At 34.2% G+C, this 19,574-nt stretch overlaps 3 protein-coding genes across 3 annotated transcripts; all 3 read left to right on the forward strand.

The window, feature by feature from the left end:
• Positions 1-1,267: 1,267 nt before the first annotated feature.
• Positions 1,268-2,170, forward strand: LOC25487703 (signaling peptide TAXIMIN 2). Its single transcript, XM_013609700.3, has 2 exons — positions 1,268-1,517; positions 1,881-2,170. Exons 1-2 carry the CDS (start codon positions 1,405-1,407, stop codon positions 2,002-2,004), a joined length of 237 nt encoding a protein of 78 aa, XP_013465154.1. The 5' UTR covers positions 1,268-1,404; the 3' UTR covers positions 2,005-2,170.
• A 6,530-nt stretch (positions 2,171-8,700) lies between these two features.
• On the forward strand, positions 8,701-12,353 carry LOC25487704 (dnaJ homolog subfamily B member 1). The gene is made up of 3 exons (XM_013609701.3): positions 8,701-9,063; positions 9,195-9,601; positions 11,636-12,353. Exons 1-3 carry the CDS (start codon positions 8,899-8,901, stop codon positions 12,072-12,074), a joined length of 1,011 nt encoding a protein of 336 aa, XP_013465155.1. The 5' UTR covers positions 8,701-8,898; the 3' UTR covers positions 12,075-12,353.
• Positions 12,354-15,408: 3,055 nt separating this feature from the next.
• On the forward strand, positions 15,409-18,937 carry LOC25487705 (receptor-like protein kinase HSL1). The gene is made up of 2 exons (XM_013609702.3): positions 15,409-18,195; positions 18,321-18,937. Exons 1-2 carry the CDS (start codon positions 15,597-15,599, stop codon positions 18,701-18,703), a joined length of 2,982 nt encoding a protein of 993 aa, XP_013465156.1. The 5' UTR covers positions 15,409-15,596; the 3' UTR covers positions 18,704-18,937.
• Positions 18,938-19,574: the final 637 nt, after the last annotated feature.

A 19,574-nucleotide genomic window follows, 5' to 3' on the forward strand; every position in this document is an offset into this window, starting at 1 on the left:
CAATAGTTAGAAATGTACCAACCTCAAATAATAAGTCGACGAACTAAGCGGAGGTAGCAAAATCAACGGCAACGAACAACAACACCAACCTCAAAATGGATCAGAACCAACATAACTATAAAAAAAAAATGTAACTTATTTTAAAATATAACGATATTAAATATTTATAAATTCAAACACATGTAAAATTGAATTCAATTATAAGAAAATATCAATAATTACCTTTGTTAGAAACTTCAACAATGATAATAATATTATGGAGAATAAAATTTGAGTGATATTAAAAAAATTTAAGTGAGAATAGAGTGAAAATTGTAAGGAAGAAAATAGAGTGAAGAGTTGTATATTTATAATGCTGCAACGGTAACAAACGACTAGTTAGAATGCGGGTCCCGTGTTTTCCGACTAAATTTTCGTAGGTAATTTCCACCAATCACAACCAGCCATATACCCTATATCCAACGGCTTTCTGCATGTGGGGCCGCAGCTTTCCTAGGAAAATATTCGTCGGTAACGTAGGCCAATCACATGCTCCCACGCGCCCTTTTTCTGCATGTGGGGCCGCTGCTTTCCTAGGAAAGTATTTCTCGGTAAAAGCAGCCAATCACAAGCTGGCACGCTCCACTTTTCTGGTTCTTTTTTATTGACATGTGCTTTCCTACGAAAATTTCGTCGCTAATTCGTAGGAAATCTTTTTTTAGGAAATTTCGTCGGAAATCTTTGTAGGAAAATTCAATATTTCTTGTAGTGGCCACCACTAAGACATGTGGGTTGAGATAGTAATAATAATTGCATATAAATTCCTAAATTTCGCTTGCATTCCTTTTCTCGCTTCCTCCCTCAAACCTCAATAATTTGCACTAATACAATCAATTTTAGGACAAAAAACAACTTTATAAAAGATAAAAAATTGTTCAAAGCACAATGACTTGTCAAACTGATGGCGATGGATTATAACATAGGATTTTGCAAACTAGAAAGAAATAAAAAAAATCAGAGAAATATATTTTTTTAGAAAAGAAGTCAACCTTTTCAACTACGTGGATGAAGTAATATAAGACGGCCAACTATGAAACATAGAGGAAATTTCCGCATAGTGAAGTACCAAAATCAGCCCCAGCAACAACAAAGAAATTCGTAAAATGACATTCATCACAAGGGTATTTTTGTCTACAAAGGAATGTTAGTGGAAGCTACTCGTTATTGTCATTAATTTCATCTTAATAGTAATATTAAAAAAAAAACACTCATTCCGCGTCATGATTGTTGTTTTCAAATTTATAAATTGAAATAATCAACACAACACGTTTAATTAATCACTTATATATATATAACCCCCCAACTTCTCCACTTCCCCTCGTTCTTGTTCACGTTCACAAAGATCCATTCAAGAAGAAAGAAAATATGGCAGATGATGAAGGTTGTGAATGCAGGCCATTGGGTTTTTTGCTTGGATTACCTTTTGCTCTCTTGGCTTTGATTTTATCTCTTGTTGGTGCAGTTATCTGGATTTTTGGGTACGTAATTTCTCTTAATTTTTCCATCTTTTTTAGTTTTTCATCAATTTTATTTTATAGTTTGACGATCCTTTATCCTTTTATGAAATCATATATATTGAGAGACAGATCTAGCTTAGTCAAATTTCATTTTATTTATGAGTAAAAATAAAACTTGATATCTAGGATTTTCAACCTAGTGGGATATATAAGGCTTGGTTGTTGTTGTATCTAGGGTTTCTAAGATTCACACACTCTGCGCACAAACTACTTTCACCGGACGCAGCGGTGATTAGTCAACATGTAGCATAATGTGTCTTGTTGTTTTATTTTATTATTTATTGCTTTTTGTTTGTGATTTTGAGTTATATTATTATTATGCAGATCTATATTGAGTTGTTTGTGCCCATGTTGCATTTGCTGCGCTGGATTGGCAAATTTGGCTGTGGGTCTTGTAAAGCTTCCAGTTCGTGTTCTAAAGTGGTTTACTCGACAAATTCCTTGTTAGAGATGAAGATCCCTTCATAGTTTACGATATTGACTCGTTTTGTACAAGTTTTAACCTTTTTGTTTTCTTTGAATTTGCTTATTTGTATCATGATTAATCGGTTTAATTATGATATATTCAACCGTTTGTCTATATATTTTGATTATTTCTTCCTTTTTTTGGTGAATATTTGATTCTTTCTTCTGATACAAAATAAAATAATAAGTATTTTCTTTGGGAAACTCCTTTTAATTAAGTATAAAAAAGTTACATTGCATTAAATAATTGGATGATCCATTTTTCATAAGGCCTAATTCAATCGTAATGCCAACATTATTACACCGAAATTTTCGTGTGGTGTCAAGAGTTTAAACACATGATCTTCCCTTTTGTACGTGAATTCATAGTGGTGATTGTCATTTATTGGTTTAACCTAGAGGAGAGGAAGAGAATGAAAGAGATGCATTTTAATTAAATATCTTGGTTAAAAAAGAAACGATGAGGAGAATGATTGTAACTATATATAAGGAGAGGATGTAATTTTAATGCAATTTACTTTTGTACCCTTAAATCTTTCAACACCTCATTCAATGTTAAGTATAAACAGTTTTGGAAGAGGGATTGAAGTTGACACGAAGGAGGTGAAGTTTAACATAAATGATAAATAAACACATAAATTTGAACATAAATATAACATCAGCGGCATTTTCGTAATTCTAATTAAAGTGCAAGGACAAATAAGTAATTCTGTTTTGCCAGTCTCACTCGATCACTCTTCTCTCTTCTCTCCCTCATCGTTTTACGCTCTCATTCCCTGACTTCTCTCTCGCTGGTCTAGTTACGGTGAAGGCGGAGGAGAGGTTTGATTGTGGCGGTGATGGAAGGCGTTGATGTAGGAGGTGGCAACAGTGAATGAGAACGCCGTTGCCAGTAGTCAGAGAGTATCTGGGAATAAAGAGATGGTTGCCAGTGAGAGTACAGTCGACGACGGTGGTAGAGAGACAATGGTAGTGAGGACGGTGACAATATTAGTGGCGGTGGGTGTTAAATGGATCTGAGAGGAATGTTGATGGACGACGGCTACGGTGGTGTTGTGACCGCAGATTTGAGGAGAGGGATGGTGGGGGTTGTGGTTGGAGATTGGTATGAGCAGAGATCGTAAAAGAAGAATGAGATGGTGAGACGACGGTTGCCAGTGGTCGATGGTCTGAAAGAGGAGCGGTGGTTCGTTGGAGGGTGGGATATTAGAGAGAAATGAAGCAGTAGGAGAGGGAGAGTAGAGATAAAAAGAGGAAAAAAATACGTATTTTATACTGTGTTGTATGTATTGTGTCTGAAATTTTGTGTTCAGTTATCAAACCTCGAAGTTTAATTATGATATTCAACTATTTGTCTACGAATTCCTCCAAACTCGGGAGTAAAAAGTGAGTTTAAAAGGAATACTTTTATCCTAAAATTTAAACTAACCAAACAAATTTTAAAATAGAGTAAACGGTCACTTTGGTCCCTGACTCTACACTTCATTGTCATAAAGGTCTCTGACTCAGGATTAAATACAAAGTAGTCCCTAAATGTGCACTTCCGTTATCAATTTAGTCACTGACGTTAAATAATTATGTTAACTCATGACGTGACAAAAGTTTTATGCTAACAAGGAGTATGAGGTGTCACAGGGACTAAATTGAAAGTAGATAATAGTCGCCTTGGTCCTTGAACCGAAAATCAATTATCCCCGAACATCAATATCCATGAACCGAAAATCAATATCTCCAAACTCGTCCCAATGAGTTGTTCTTCGTCAAGAACTGAGTCATCTTTCTCAATGAAGTTGTTTCTGTGATTGAAGGAGACTTGATGTTAGGTTCGTGACTTTGCATACTTACTATTAGTTAGGTCCCTTACATAAAATAGAATCATAGTAGGCCTACTTTGTGTCTATAAGTGTATATATTGTCATGGACCTTAGTGATAGTAAGTGATTATTGTCAGGGACCTAGCTGATAGTAAGTATGCACAGTCAAAGACCTAACAACAAGTCTCCCGCAACCATAGAACAACTTCATTGAGGAAGATGATCCGTTTCTTGAAGAAGAGCAACACTTCGTTGGGATGAGTTTGAGAATATTTATTTTCGATTGAGGGGATATTTTTTTTTGAAGAAGCTAAATTAGCCCACCTAAATTGACCCCGGTGATAATCGAACCTGAGACCTTGAGGAGAGGTACACTCTCAGGTCTCAAGTCAAAACCACTAAGCCAACACAAATGGGTTTGAGGGGATATTAATTTTCGGGATCAATTGATTTTCAGTTCAGGAATCAAAATGGCAATTTTTATTTTCACTTTAGTCCCTGTGACAACTCATACTCTTTGTCACCTTAAAACCTTTGCTACATCGTCAATTTACAGAATTATTTAACGTCAGGGATTAAAGTGATAACAAAAGTGCATATTCAATAACTACTTTACATTTAATCATGAGTCTGGGACCTTCTGACAAACCAAACATATTTTAATATAGAGTAAATAGTCACTTTGGTCCCTGACTCTACACTTCGTTGTCATAAAGGTCTTTGACTCAGGATTAAATACAAAGTAGTTCCTAAATGTGCACTTATGTTATCAATTTAGTCACTGAAGTTAAATAATTATGTTAACTCATGACGTGACAAAAAATTTATGCTAACAAGGAGTATGAGGTGTCACAGGGGCTAAATTGAAAGTAGATAATAGTCACCTTGGTCCTTGAACCGAAAATCAATTATCCCCGAACATCAATATCCATGAACCAAAAATCAATATCTCCAAACTCATCCCAACGAGTAGGGGTGGGAATAGGCCAGACCGCCCGTCAACGGCCTATGGCTCGGCCTACTAAAAGCCAGGCTCGACCTAACTCGTTTAAAAAATGAGTCAAGCTTGAGCTTTTTAAAAAGCCTATTAATTTAATTAGGCTAGGCTTAGGCTCATAAAAAAGCCTATCAAGTCTATCAGGTCGGCCCGTACATAAGTATATTACATTTTTCCACATTTTATATATATATATAAAGAATTACTGATCCTTCAAATTCTCATACCACAATTATTATTATTCAGTTTTATGTACTGAGCCTATTATTTATTTATTTTGTATTTAGGATACAACACAACTCTTGATATTTCCCTCACATATAAGATGAACTTCATCTAACGAGGCACGAGTTACTCACCCCAATTGTGTTTTATTGGTTTAATTTGTATCTAATTAATGTTTATCTCCATATTAAGTACGTTGCACAAATTGAAAGAAAAAAATTTCGATGAATATAATCTGTTTGAAATTTGTAACACAAACTAGGCTTTTAGACAGGCTAATAGGCCAGGCTAGGCTTTTAAAAAGGCCAGGCCATGCTTAAAATAAAGCCTTTGACGGGTAAAAGGCCAAGGCTTAGGCCTTAGTTTTTTCAACTAGGCCTAGCCTATTTAAGCAAAGCCCCGCTCGGCCCGACTCATTCCCACCCCTACCAACGAGTTATTCTTCGTCAAGAACTGAGTCATCTTTCTCAATGAAGTTGTTTCTGTGGTTGAAGGAGACTTGATGTTAAGTCATTAAGGTCCCTGACATAAAATAGGATCGTAGTAGGCCTACTTTGTGTATGTAAGTGTATACTGTCATCGACACTAAGTGATAGTAAGTGTTTACTGTCAGGGAACTAACTGATAGTAAGTATGCACTGTCAGGGACCTAACAACTAGTTTCTCGTAACCATTGAACAGCTTCATTGAGGAAGATGACCCGTTTCTTGACGAAAAGCAACACTTCGTTGGGATGAGTTTGAGAATATTGATTTTCGATTGAGGGGATTTTTTTTTTTTTGAAGAAGCTAAATTAGCCCATCGAAATGGACACCGTAGATAATCGAACATGAGACCTTGAGGAGAGGTACACTCTCAGGTCTCAAGCCAACCCAAGTGGGTTTGATGGGATATTAATTTTTGGGATTAATTGACTTTCGGTTCAGGAATCAAATTGAAATTTTTTTACTTTCACTTTAGTTCCCGTGGCAACTCATACTCTTTGTCAGCTTAAAACCTTTGTCACATTATCAATTTACAGAATTATTTAACGTCAGAGATTAAAGTGATAACAAAAGTGCATACTCAGGAACTACTTTATATTTAATCATGAGTCTGAGACTTTGTGACAACGAGGTACAAAATCTAGGATTAAAGTGACCATTTACCCTTTAAATATTTAAAATATTGTCTCCCTTCCTCTCCCTCCTTTCTGCAACCCCTAGCCAAAAAGACCTTTAGAATATTAATTGAATGCTGAATCTTTTTTTTTTTTTTTTAAATAAATAGAGACAATTATATTTGAGCTTAGGGGTTGTATTGGATTTAAATTACCGGTGATCATGTATAATATTACAACTCAAACCCTCTACTAAATTAATTCTAGTGTCTATACAGTAGGCAATTTACCAATTTATGGGTTTTTTTATTCATGAAAATAAGAGGTTATGTGTGAGTCGTTTATGGTGTAAAATTTAGTATACAATGTATCTAATCATATTAGTATATTATATATATTTTAGAGTCATGTTAACCGGTGTCTTGTGTCTCTAAGGTACTGATTAAAAAAATTAAAAGAGAAAAATTTATGTTGAAAAGAAAAATTTCTATCCTTTTAATAAAACTAATTACACATATTCCAATAAAATATTACTAATTTTGATTTTTTAACAAGTACTATCTTAAGACTATTGATAAACATTTTTTTTATATTTTATTATGTTAATTCCTAAACGGTATCAAATGACATGCATTATCGATGTCAATTAATTTTAAGATTTGGTTACAAGAGTGATGTGACATACTAGAATAATTTATCTTCTAATTGAATGTGTGCAAAGTAGATTTATGACAATATTGTAGCTACGTTAAAATTTGCCTAAAATATCTACATAATGAAATACGAGTATGATGTTGGAAGGGTTCGTATTTCGTAACGTGATTCTCTTCAAAGAAGAACTTGAGCTCTATTTTTGGAATCACCAAAGGCAATCCAACTACATATAAAAAGAAAAAAAATGCAATCAATTTTTTATATTTAAGACATGAACAAGAAAGATATATATATATATATATATATATTTTTAATAACAAGAAAGATATCTTGAGACGTCTAATAAGACCAAAGACTCTAATCACGATAATTAGGTTAAAGATATAAATAAATTAATTCAAAAAAAAAAAAATTGGCAGTATAATCTATAAATTTTGCAAAGAAAAAACAATGTTCCTAAATAATCGAGTCCAACGTTTGCATCATATGCATTAAATTAAATTGAATCTATAGTTGTATGAGAATATTTGGTTTAAAGCTATTGGACTTCAGGAATATTAACATTAATTATTGTAAAAAAAAAAAGTTTACAGAAACAATAGATCTATACAATCGATACACAACATGATAGGAATGAAAATCTCATTATTGAGGAGAAATATTAGGGATTGTTGCATTTTAAAGAGAATTTATTAGGTTAAATTGGCGCGCTGCATTTTAGATGATTAGGTTAAATTGCTGCTAACATAATGCAGCATTTTAGAGGGAAATTATTAAGTTAAGTTGCTATAGACCTAATAAAATTAATAAATAAGGATAATTTTTTTTTTGAAGAAAATAAATAAGGATAATTAAATTTTGGAAAAACAAATAAATTAGCTTCAAAGTTATCCATTGACATTGGTTACAACTGTGATGATGATTATCCGTGACTAACATTTTTAAAAACAAATAATTAAATTTTGGGAAAACAAATAAATTAGCTTCAAAGTTATCCATGGACATTGGTTACAATTGTGTTGATGATTATCCGTGATTGTTTATTTAAAAACAAATAATTAAATTTTATAAAATGACCATTATGCACATGATATTAAGGAGATCATGAGTTTTAATAAGGAAGATTATGAAATTTTGTTGGACTTTAATTTTATATATTCTTAGTAGATAATATTAAATGAAAATAGGGCAAAATTTATATATAGAAAAGTCATATATGGATAAGGAAGATTTTTTTTTTGACCGTAGATAAGGATGAATTAAACATACAAACCAAACATGTATAATAATTGAATTTTTTCAAAAAAATAATCTAATAATTAAATATAATTTGGTCCAAAAATAAACAAATAAGTATGGTAAGAAATGAATTAGTCAAAAATAACTAACATGTTGAGAGAGCTCACAAGACAACTTTTTCTCAGATTAAATTTGAATTTGATTCTTAAAGTCGTTTATTTAAAAGATACCCATCCTTAATAAAAAAAGTAAATAAAAAATTAAATATCTTGCAATAAAAAATCTTAATTACAGTGCGTTTAAAAATAGTCGAGAAGTAAAGTTATATTACAACAATAATATATTTTTTTAAATACAATAATATTAAATCTTAAAAGAAAAAACCTATTTTAATCCATCAAATTTTTTCACAACTCAATTTAATAATCAACTAAAAATAATTCTAAAACTAATATATGTCAATTCCAAATCGAAAACAAAGTAATTCTTCGTAATAATGAGTCAAAGATTAATTTATCATTTTCATTAAAATATCAAAGACTAAATTAATTTTTTCTTTAGTCGAAGATTAAAACACCGCAAAAAAGTGGTAAAAGACCATAATAGGTCTCCACTCCGAATCTTAAACAAATGTTAACACGCATTGAAGACACGTGTTAGCAAAACCCTGTATTTTCAATTGATACCTATGCTTAGGTACAATACAATCGTGGGTAGCTGAAAGAGAACCCAACGTTAAAATTTCTTGAGCTCTCTCCCTTAACAAATTCGCCGCAAAATCGCAGAAAATCGGAATCAGAAAGTGCCGTAAAACTGTCGAAGAGAAAGAGAGAAGGGCAACAACCTGCCATGGGTGTTGACTACTACAAGCTTCTGCAGGTTGATCGGAACGCCAAAGACGATGACTTGAAGAAAGCTTACAGAAAACTCGCCATGAAGTGGCATCCTGATAAGAACCCTAATAACAAAAAAGAAGCTGAAGCCAAATTTAAGCAAATCTCAGAAGCTTATGATGTAAGTTTTTTAAAAGGGTATTTTAAATATTCAATTTTTAGTGGATCTTATATGAAATTATTGATTAAAGTTTCAATTTTTGCATCTGGGTCAGGCTGATTTTGTGTTGGGAATTTGTTGTTTGTTATTAGGTATTGAGTGATTCTAACAAAAGAGCTGTTTATGATCAATATGGGGAAGATGGGTTGAAGGGTCAAATGCCACCACCACCTGATTCTCATGCTTCTGGTAGTGGTGGTAGTAGAAACTTTTCGCCTGATGACTTTCCGTATCAGTTCAATCATCGGACTCCTGATGATATTTTTGCTGAGTTTTTTGGGGATCGAAATCCCTTTGGTGGAATGGGAGGGATGGGAAGAGGTAGCAATGGCATGTTTGGATCCTATGGTGATGCTGGAGGAAGTGGAGTCAATGTGCATCAAGGTCCTCCTCGTAAGGCGCCTCCTATTGAGAACAAGTTGCTATGCTCTCTTGAGGATATATATAAAGGGACCACTAAGAAGATGAAGATCACCAGAGAAATTCTTGATCACAGTGGGTGAGTTGTTGTTCTTACCTGCCTAGTTCTTTTTTCAATGCTATGTTTATTGCCATCAGTTTATTAGATATTTATAGTTAAAGTAGCTCAGTTTCAGTTTGGTTCATAGTGTAGCATTGCTGAGATTTACATGTTTGGTTCATGCTTCATAGTGTAGCATTGCTAGATTTACAGGTTTTTAACCGAAGTACAAACACTCGTGGATTAATTGGAGAAGAGACTGATTGGTCTCTTATAGCTCGGCTGATTAGCAATGTTATTTGATTCATAATATTAGATAGAGAGTGGGGGCAGCACCCATAGTAGAAAAGATTGTGGAAAATAGGCTTAGGTGGTTTAGGCATTTAGAAAGAAGACCTGTACTATAGATTATGTAGGAAGGAGAGTAGATGAGATGGAGGGTAGTCAAATTACTAGAGGCAGACGAAGACTTGGAAAAATGATAAGAGAAACTATTAAGAAAGATCTAGAGATTCATGAGTTGTATCGCAATATGGTTTATGGCGTAGTTTGATCCATGTAGCCAACCCCGCTAAGTGAGATAAGACTTGTTTATTGTTGTTGTACTTTGTGAATTGTATCATATATCCATGTTTTTGCTATTTCATCCATGTTGTAGAGAATATGCTGGTTGGTTTTGTAGTTGTGGTTGGTGCAATGTATGTGGTGCCATTTGTGTGGCATCTGCTTCTTCGTTGAAAGAGGAAAATTACCTAGAATTATAGTAATTGTTTAAATGATCGCAACAAGCTTTGATTGATACTGCAGTCGAACCTTCCTCTTCCTCCACTGTAAAGTATTGATTGTTCAGAATTAACTTGATTTTTACACTCAAGTCAGGTTTGCCTTGAATTTTTCCTTAAAGATTTTTTTTTTTGGGTAGGGTTTACACTTCTAGCAAAAGTATTGCTCAGTTGTAGACTATGTAGCATCGACACTTCAGATTGATGGCAAGTTCACATTCAGTGTGCGACATGTATCACTATATGGCATCGACACATGTGGTTACATTTAAATATTCCCACGTTTTCAAATTTTTAAATTAATACCAGTGTCAAAGTGTTTGTGTCATGTCTGGTGTCGTGCCGGTGTCTATGTCAATGCTTCATAGGTTAACATGACCAATATGAAGCTAGAGTTTTATTGGTATAAATTGGTAACTATTGTTATTCTAAGTAATGAATTAATGAAATTTGAACTTTTGATCTTCAAGTGTTATTTATAGACAGTAAGGAGCTTCTTGGCAAATTGCTCTTTCTAGAACTTTTTATTTAATAACCATATCATAATGTTAATATGATTTATAGTAGTATGTTTGGGGGATAAGTAATACTAGATTTGTGATGTTTGGCAATGCTCATTCACATCAGATAACAGTGTATTGAAACAGTTGATCATATTGTTGTTTTGTCATTAAGCTTATGTCTCTGGTTTTTGAGATTATATTGGTCGTATTTCATTATAGTCCAGGGATGTAGAAGTCTTCTGCAGATGAACATTTTGATGAAATCTGAATCCTATAATGTTCTATCCTTCTCTTGTTTAATGTTGCAAATTACAATGACTTGGTGTTTGTTAAAGGGGATCAATAACTGGTTTGTCTTGGTCAAATTTGTTATCAAGTTTGTGTCTCTGGTTTCACTCTAGTCCAGGCTGTTTTCTGCAGATGAACATTTTGATGAAATCTGAATCTTATAATGTTATATCCTTCTCTTGTTTAATATTACAATGGCTTGGTGTTTGTTAAACGGGATCAATAACTGGTTTGCCTTAGTCTATAATGTACTAACCCCCATTGTGCATATTGTTGGGGATGGCATTTTAATTGTTGTTATTGCTAGGGACATTGATGTTTTTCTAGTATAATGGATTTTCCATGTTAGTCTGTATTAATATCCTCTAATTTAAACATCTAGAATTCGAGATAAGGGTTGAATATATAAATTTATGCATGATATCTCTCATTATGGAATTATTGCTGTTGTAGAATGCCCTATTGATGATTTTTTTTTTTTAATTTCCTTTCGAGTGCAGCAAAACCATGTCGTTGAATGAAATCTTGACAATTGATGTCAAACCTGGATGGAAGAAGGGGACAAAGATCACTTTCCCCGAGAAGGGAAATGAACATCCAAATACGATACCTGCTGATATCATTTTCGTCATCGATGAAAAACCACACAATGTGTTCACTCGTGAAGGAAATGATCTAATTGTTACTCAGAAAATTTCTCTTGCAGAAGCTTTAGCTGGCTGTACAGTGAATCTCACTACACTTGATGGTAGACATTTGACTGTAGTGATCAACAATGTTGTTCATCCCGAGTATGAGGAGGTTGTTCCAAGAGAAGGAATGCCACTCCCAAAGGATCCAACAAAGAAGGGAAACTTGAGGATAAAGTTCAACATCAAATTCCCAACTCGGCTCACTTCGGATCAGAAGGCAGGAATGAAGAAAGTCTTGGCTGGATAAAGTAAGATATTCATTGGTACATCTTTTGGGGCTAGTTTACATGAACAAAATGTATATTAGATTACCATAATCTTGACAGGAGGCCATTGGGAAATTTGGTTGTTATGGTACAGAATAATATTACTTAGTATAGTAATCTATTTTTTGGAATGATATTTTGGTCTATTTTATGGTTGGTTAGACAATGCGTTAAATTGGGTTTTATTTATAACAGTTGTTAATGTTCCATTAAATTTTTTGGGTACATGCTGAATACCAACATTATTCAACTTCATGGAATGGGGTCTCACATCATTCATGTAGCTTGTTCCATAAGCATTCATGTATTTGTGCATGAAATAAACTTGAGTTAAATTGAGTTTTCTGTCATAGTGGTTAACGTTTCATTAAGATTTGGGTACATGCTGAATATCAACAATATTCAAGCTCATGGGATGGGGTCTCACATCATTCATGTAGCTGTTGCATAAGCTTACATGTATTTGTGCATGGAATAAACTTAAGAGCTTCTTCCAATGTATTTGTGCATGGAATAAACTTGAGAACTTCTTCCCAAGTATACTCATTTCTTGAAAACCGCACCCCTACATCGCGTCCAGATGGGTAAAACAGGACAAAATTGTGTTTTCTTTTCTGTCCATGCACGAGTCAAAGCGGTTTTTAAGAATAAGGGATTGGAAAAGAAACTCTCAGTAAACTTCAGCCAACCTTTTGTAAGGACCTTTTCAGCCATAGCAACTTCTTGCAAGCAAGCTTCAGTAACAATAATGATGAACACCGAACAGCACTAAATGCTTAGTCACATGCATCATGCATGTTTCCCTACATATTCAATTGAACAATTCAAGAATCAGTCTTGAGCCACATCTGAATCTTTGTATTCCACAAGGACATACACATTCCAAATAAACTTCAAACTAGCCCGTACCACAAGGACACATCGAAATTTATCTTCACTTGTGTTCGATAGAAATCTACTGATATTGATTATATCAATGACACATCAAACTACCCATCAAAAATTGTACGAGGAACTGTTTTTTTTTTTTTTTTTTTTTTTTTTTTTTTAAATTATTAAACTTTCAAAACAAAAGGGAAACAATAGACAATGACTCACAAGCATTCCCCTCATTTATCTAGAATTCACTCAAAAAAGGTTAGAGTTCCATCCATTGCCCTTACAAAAATAATAGTCAGATGTAACATGTTATTTCAAGGGATTGATTTATGTAATGAGAGAGAACAAATTTTCAAAGCTGTAAATTTTACTAGGTCTCTTGAGAATTCTAGGTGTACAAAGAGAAAGAAAGATACATTATTAGTAGGATAATCAAGATGGATTTAACCATGATATCTTCAAGGTGAAACAAGATATGATATGAATAGTTTAAACAATAAACGATTATGGAGATTATGTTTCAGTTTGGAAGAGGCTTTTTCCATTTCTTTTTTCTTTTCTTTTCTTTTATAAAGTAAATAAATATTATGAGTAGCTAATAAACTCTACATGCTTAATCAAAGTATCTCTACTAGGAGATGCTTGTTAGCTTGGCCCTAACATAAAAAAAACATACTAACAATTCAACGGAGAGTTTTTTCAACCAAACCCTTTGGAAACTTTGGGAAGCAAATTCTAGTCAAAAAAGAAGAATCCAACTAAGATTTCGGAATTTGATTGTGAATGATTTATGATTAACAATAATCATTCATTGGAAACTAATCTCTAGAGTAACTTTATAGGTGCCACTAAATTCAATATTAGTTGTCCCACCATCCACATAGGCTCATAGCAATTTTCAACGATGGCGTCCATCATACATATAGTATTATGCATTTGTGAACAATGGTAGATTTTGACATTTTGTCATAAGAAACCTACTTTCGTTTTTCAAAATTTTACCACTTTGCTGATATAAATAGCAAAGCATGATTATAATTATAGAAAACACAGTTTATATTCTAATCAGATCATTCAATTTATATATCATGCTCTCATTTTCTCTCTCTCTATTGCCTTGTTTTTGTGCCAAGACATATTATTCTTTATATATTTTAGCTGTCCTACAAGATCTCTCATAAAATAATTGTTCAAATAATATTCCTCATATATTTTTTTTTTTGAGCAAATATTACTCATATATGTTACTGTATATTCTTTAAACTAAAAAACAAAGGCAGTACCATAATTATAAGGCTCAAAATTCAAAAAGTTAAACAGAGTTATTTAATTGAACAGTAGTTTTCTGGTTTAAGACAACACGACGCTTGTGTAGGTATAAAAGGTTTCAGAGCTGTTTTTATGCACTAAAAGGTTTCTCCTATGATCCATAAGTCCTAACTCGACTGACAAATATCAAGATTGTTAAACTGGATATTTGTGTTCGAACTTGAAACCTCTCATTTGATATCTGTGTACGTTTAAGTGGTATTTATCAATTTATTTAGGGAAACAACTCCTCATTTCCATACTAAACCCCACCTGCTAGCATAGAGTTCATACTGATAAGAGGGCCCCTCAATCCCACTCTGCTGAATTTGGAACCCATGCTCCTTATTTTCAACAATTCCTTTGTCTTGAAAGTTGACCGTATGGTCTCCTGGTGCGTGTCTTGGACTAGAGAAATTTCATTTTCGGTGATTACTACTGCAGTTGGATATGGTTGGGTTGCATCTTGTGGCTAATAATATCTACTTTTTTTTTTTAATGCAATCTGGTAAATACATTAGTATAATTTAAGAAATCACATTCTTATGACATTTTTGCTTTATTTCCTGTACAAATATTTATCAATGAAGATTGAACTAGTCAGTTTATTGTTTGTTCACATTTGCTAGGCAAGTTTCAAAATTACAGTTAACTATGTTTTGATAGACCAACTCTTTCCACTATTTCCAATCTCCATTCACCAATTTATTAATGATCGTAAAAACATTGAAAATGTATGAAAACTTACACTAGAATCTTTATTATTTTTCATTTATTTAGTTTTATTTGTTCATCTAATTGTCTTATTTGAACCTTACACTTGGAACTGGAAGAGAATCTTATGCTCATTATCCTTTTGATTTTTTGTTTTATACTCCCGGTCATATTTATAAACAAAAAATTATATTTTAGTTGTTAGATTCAGTGAATACCTAATGTAATAAATATTATTGAAGAGAGTACTCTCTAATAAAAAATTTAGATGAGTTGTGTCTCAAGTGCTCAATAGATCCATCAAACTCAAAATCCAGAGAACAACATTGAATGAAATAAATATTGCAAATTATTCCAAACATGATTAGCTTATCCTTTTGATTTTTGAAACTATACATAGTATCCCTGTCCCATTGTATTAAACAAGGCCAAAAGTATAAACAGCAAAACATGTGAGCATCTGATAATACTAAGGGTGAAAAACATTTCCCAAGTTAGTTAAATTATGCACCTACTATGCCCAGTACAATTAAATTCAAAATGAGGTGCTCCAAATTCTGATGGCAACACAAGAATAGAACTAACATTAGAAACATAGCAAAATGGTTGAACTATTATTCATCATGCTCCTCTTTCTCTTCCTCTCCCTAATCTCTCCCACACTCTCTCTCAACCAAGAAGGTCTCTTCCTCCTCCAAGCCAAACTCCATCTCTCTGATCCCTCCAACACTCTCTCCAACTGGAACCCTAACGACTCATCTCCGTGCAACTGGACCGGCATCCTTTGCAACAATCTCACCAACTCCGTCACCTCCATCAACCTCCCTAACTCCGATCTCTCCGGTTCTTTCCCCGTTTCCCTCTGCCGTCTCCCTCATCTTTCCCATCTCTCTCTCCCTAACAATAACCTTAACTCCACTCTCCCCACTACCATCTCCACTTGCACCACTCTCCGCCATCTTGATCTCTCCCTCAACCTCTTCGCCGGCAATATCCCTCACACTCTCTCCGACCTCCCTCTCCAAGAACTCAACCTCTCCTTCAACAACTTCTCCGGCAACATCCCACAAACCTTCAGCAACTTCCAACAACTCCAAACAATCTCTCTCGTTAACAACCTCTTTACTGGAACAATACCTTCCTCTCTAAGCAATGTTTCTTCTCTCAAACATCTTCATCTTGCTTACAACAACTTCCTCTCTGGAACAATACCTTCTTCACTCGGAAACCTCACGAACCTTGAAACTCTATGGCTTGCTGGTTGCAACCTTGTTGGTCCTATTCCAAATTCTTTTCGAAAACTCGTTCATCTGAATAATCTTGACTTGTCACGTAACATGCTGAACGGAGCTATACCGGAACTTGTTATAGCAAGTTTAACCAGCATTGTTCAACTTGAGCTTTACACAAACTCTTTCTCCGGCGAGCTACCACGTGTAGGAATATCAAATTTGACTCGGTTGGAAAGATTTGATGCTTCGGATAACGAGTTAACTGGGACTATTCCTGATGAGTTGTGTCGTTTGAAGAATCTGGGGTCTCTTGGTTTGTACTATAACCGACTCGAGGGTTCTCTGCCGGAGAGTTTAGCGTCGTCGGAGAGTTTATACGAGCTTCTTTTGTTCAACAACACGCTCTCAGGAAAGTTGCCAAGTGGTTTGGGAAGTAACTCAAGGCTGCAGTTGATTGATGTTTCGTTTAATCATTTTTCCGGTGAGATTCCGGCAGGTTTGTGTCGGCAGGGAAGGTTAGAGGAGTTGTTGTTGATTCATAACTTGTTTTCCGGGGAAATTCCAGCGGGTCTTGGAAACTGTTTGAGCTTAACAAGAGTTAGGCTTGGCAACAATAATCTTTCTGGTGTTGTTCCTTCTGGTTTTTGGGGTTTGCCTCATGTGTATCTACTTGAGCTTGTTGAAAATTCACTTTCTGGGCCTATTTCAAATGCAATTTCAGGAGCAAGTAATCTTTCAATTTTGTTGATTTCAGGGAATAGGTTTAATGGGTCAATTCCTGATTCAATTGGGTCATTGTCTAATCTTGGAGAGTTTGTTGCTAGCAGTAATAGTCTTACCGGTCCAATTCCAACCGGTATGGTTAAATTAAGCCAGTTGAATAGGCTTGTTCTTAGGGATAATCAATTTTCTGGTGAGATTCCTCATGGTATTGGTGATTGGAAGAAGCTCAATGACCTTGATTTGGCTAATAATAGGTTTGTTGGTAATATTCCAAGTGAATTAGGAACCTTGCCAGCACTTAATTTTCTTGATCTTTCTGGTAATTTACTTTCCGGTGAAATTCCAATGGAGTTGCAGAATTTGAAGCTTGATTTCTTTAACCTGTCAAAAAATCAGCTTTCTGGTGAAATTCCCCCTCTTTATGCTAGTGAGAATTATAGGGAAAGTTTTACAGGAAATACCGGTCTCTGTGGCGATATCTCTGGATTGTGTCCAAATTTGGGTGAGAAGAGTAAGAATAGGAGCTATGTGTGGGTTTTCAGGTTCATATTTGTACTTACTGGTGCTGTGTTAATTGTTGGGCTGACATGGTTTTACTTCAAATTCCGGAACTTCAAGAAGATGAAGAAAGGATTCAGTATGTCGAAATGGAGGTCGTTTCATAAACTAGGCTTTAGCGAGTTTGAGATTGTTAAATTGATGAGTGAAGATAACGTGATAGGGAGCGGATCTTCTGGGAAGGTTTACAAAGTGGTGTTGAGTAATGGAGAGGCAGTGGCAGTGAAGAAATTATGGGGAGCAGCAACTAAGATGGAAAGTGGAAATGTCAAGGATCGCGAAAAGGATGAATTTGAAGTTGAAGTTGAAACATTGGGAAAGATTAGGCACAAGAATATTGTAAGGTTATGGTGCTGTTATAGCAGTGGAGATAGTAAACTCTTAGTTTATGAGTACATGCCAAATGGAAGTTTGGATGATTTGTTGCATAGTAGCAAGAAGAATTTGTTGGATTGGCCAACAAGACTTAAAATTGCTGTTGATGCTGCTGAGGGACTTTCTTATTTGCACCATGATTGTGTTGTTCCTATTGTTCATAGGGATGTAAAATCTAGTAATATATTGCTAGATGGAGAATTTGGTGCAAAGATTGCTGATTTTGGAGTTGCTAAATTTGTTAGAAGTGTTAGCAAAGGGACAGAAGAACCCATGTCTATGATTGCAGGATCTTGTGGTTACATTGCACCAGGTAGTACTAATAATACATTAATCATTGATTTCCCTATCTTTACAATTTTGTTTTAGTAAATAATTTATTGATTTATCTGATATTAAAGTTACTAGTATAAGTCTGGATTCATTTATGTGATGCAGAATATGGTTATACTCTTAGGGTGAATGAAAAGAGTGACATTTATAGCTTTGGAGTAGTGATTTTGGAGTTGGTAACTGGAAAACACCCTATTGATCAAGAGTATGGAGAAAAAGATTTGGTAAAATGGGTTTCTTCCAAATTGAATGAGGATGGTCAAGATCAAGTGATTGATCTAAATCTTGATTCTAAATACAAGGAAGAAATAAGCAAAGTTCTCAAGGTAGGGCTTCTTTGCACAAGCTCTCTTCCCATAAACCGTCCTTCAATGCGCAGAGTGGTGAATATGCTGCAGGAAGTAACAGCAGTTGCCAAGTTCAGAAGTGGAAAATTCTCTCCTTACTATCAAGAAGTAGTCTCTAATAATGATCATTTAGAAGCATAGCTTAAACTAGACCTACGTGTCTCAGACACGGACATATCGGCAACACAGACATGTCGACAACAATAACAATTTGAAAAAATGGAATTGGATGAAATCAAATGTGTCAGTGTCGTGTCGTCTGTCACCAACACATGTCAGACATCGTACACAACTTTAATGTAAAATATCGGTGCTACATATATAGTCTATCATCATTAAACTATATTATATTTACTTAACATTCTTAAACTATAATATCATGAATCTTTTCTTTTTCTGAAGCAATATCATGAAATGTTTAGATACCTTGTTTCAGCCCATATCTACTTGTCTGCTTACCATTTATATTTTAATAATGTGTCTGCCTATGATTTTGTTGCTCTCCTCTCATCAATGCTGCCTATAGGCAATTTTGGAATGGCTATTATACAAATCCAAATAGGCTAGTATAAAATTGACTGAGAAAATGACATTGTGTATCACATATAATGGCGTCAAACAAAAATGCTTTTGTTCTTAGACTAGGAGATACCATTTGGAGGGCTTTTGTTATTATTATTGAGCTTTTTATATACAAAAATAATTTCAAAAACTTTTTGCATTTTAGTTAAAAAATAAAATTGTGCTGTAATTAATTTCGAATATTATACGACGTAATTTCATTTTAACGAATAAATAAAACTTTCTATTAAAAATAATTTATGTGAGGATATTAATGTCGTTTCACTTTCTACAAAAAAAAAAAAAAGTCTTTCCACCCTAAGATAACAATTGTGAACTTGAAAGGATTGATCTAGTGGTAACAATGACATACTTTAGATTTAGGTTTTGGGTTTGAGTCTCGTTAATACTTTTAGAGGGAGGTAATGTAGATTTTTGCATGAGTCGAAGG

This window comes from Medicago truncatula, chromosome 2 (genome assembly GCF_003473485.1).
Source record: "Medicago truncatula cultivar Jemalong A17 chromosome 2, MtrunA17r5.0-ANR, whole genome shotgun sequence".
In the NCBI taxonomy this organism is placed as follows: Eukaryota; Viridiplantae; Streptophyta; class Magnoliopsida; order Fabales; family Fabaceae; genus Medicago; species Medicago truncatula.

Excerpts from the sequence above, each read along its gene's own strand:
- LOC25487704 (XM_013609701.3), top strand. The coding sequence starts at position 8,899 with ATGGGTGTTGACTACTACAAGCTTCTGCAGGTTGATCGGAACGCCAAA. Across the intron at positions 9,064-9,194 it reads AAATCTCAGAAGCTTATGAT|GTATTGAGTGATTCTAACAA; the intron begins GTAAGTTTTTTA and ends GTTTGTTATTAG. Across the intron at positions 9,602-11,635 it reads GAAATTCTTGATCACAGTGG|CAAAACCATGTCGTTGAATG; the intron begins GTGAGTTGTTGT and ends TTTCGAGTGCAG.
- LOC25487705 (XM_013609702.3), top strand. The coding sequence starts at position 15,597 with ATGGTTGAACTATTATTCATCATGCTCCTCTTTCTCTTCCTCTCCCTA. Across the intron at positions 18,196-18,320 it reads TTGTGGTTACATTGCACCAG|AATATGGTTATACTCTTAGG; the intron begins GTAGTACTAATA and ends TATGTGATGCAG.
- LOC25487703 (XM_013609700.3), top strand. The coding sequence starts at position 1,405 with ATGGCAGATGATGAAGGTTGTGAATGCAGGCCATTGGGTTTTTTGCTT. Across the intron at positions 1,518-1,880 it reads GCAGTTATCTGGATTTTTGG|ATCTATATTGAGTTGTTTGT; the intron begins GTACGTAATTTC and ends ATTATTATGCAG.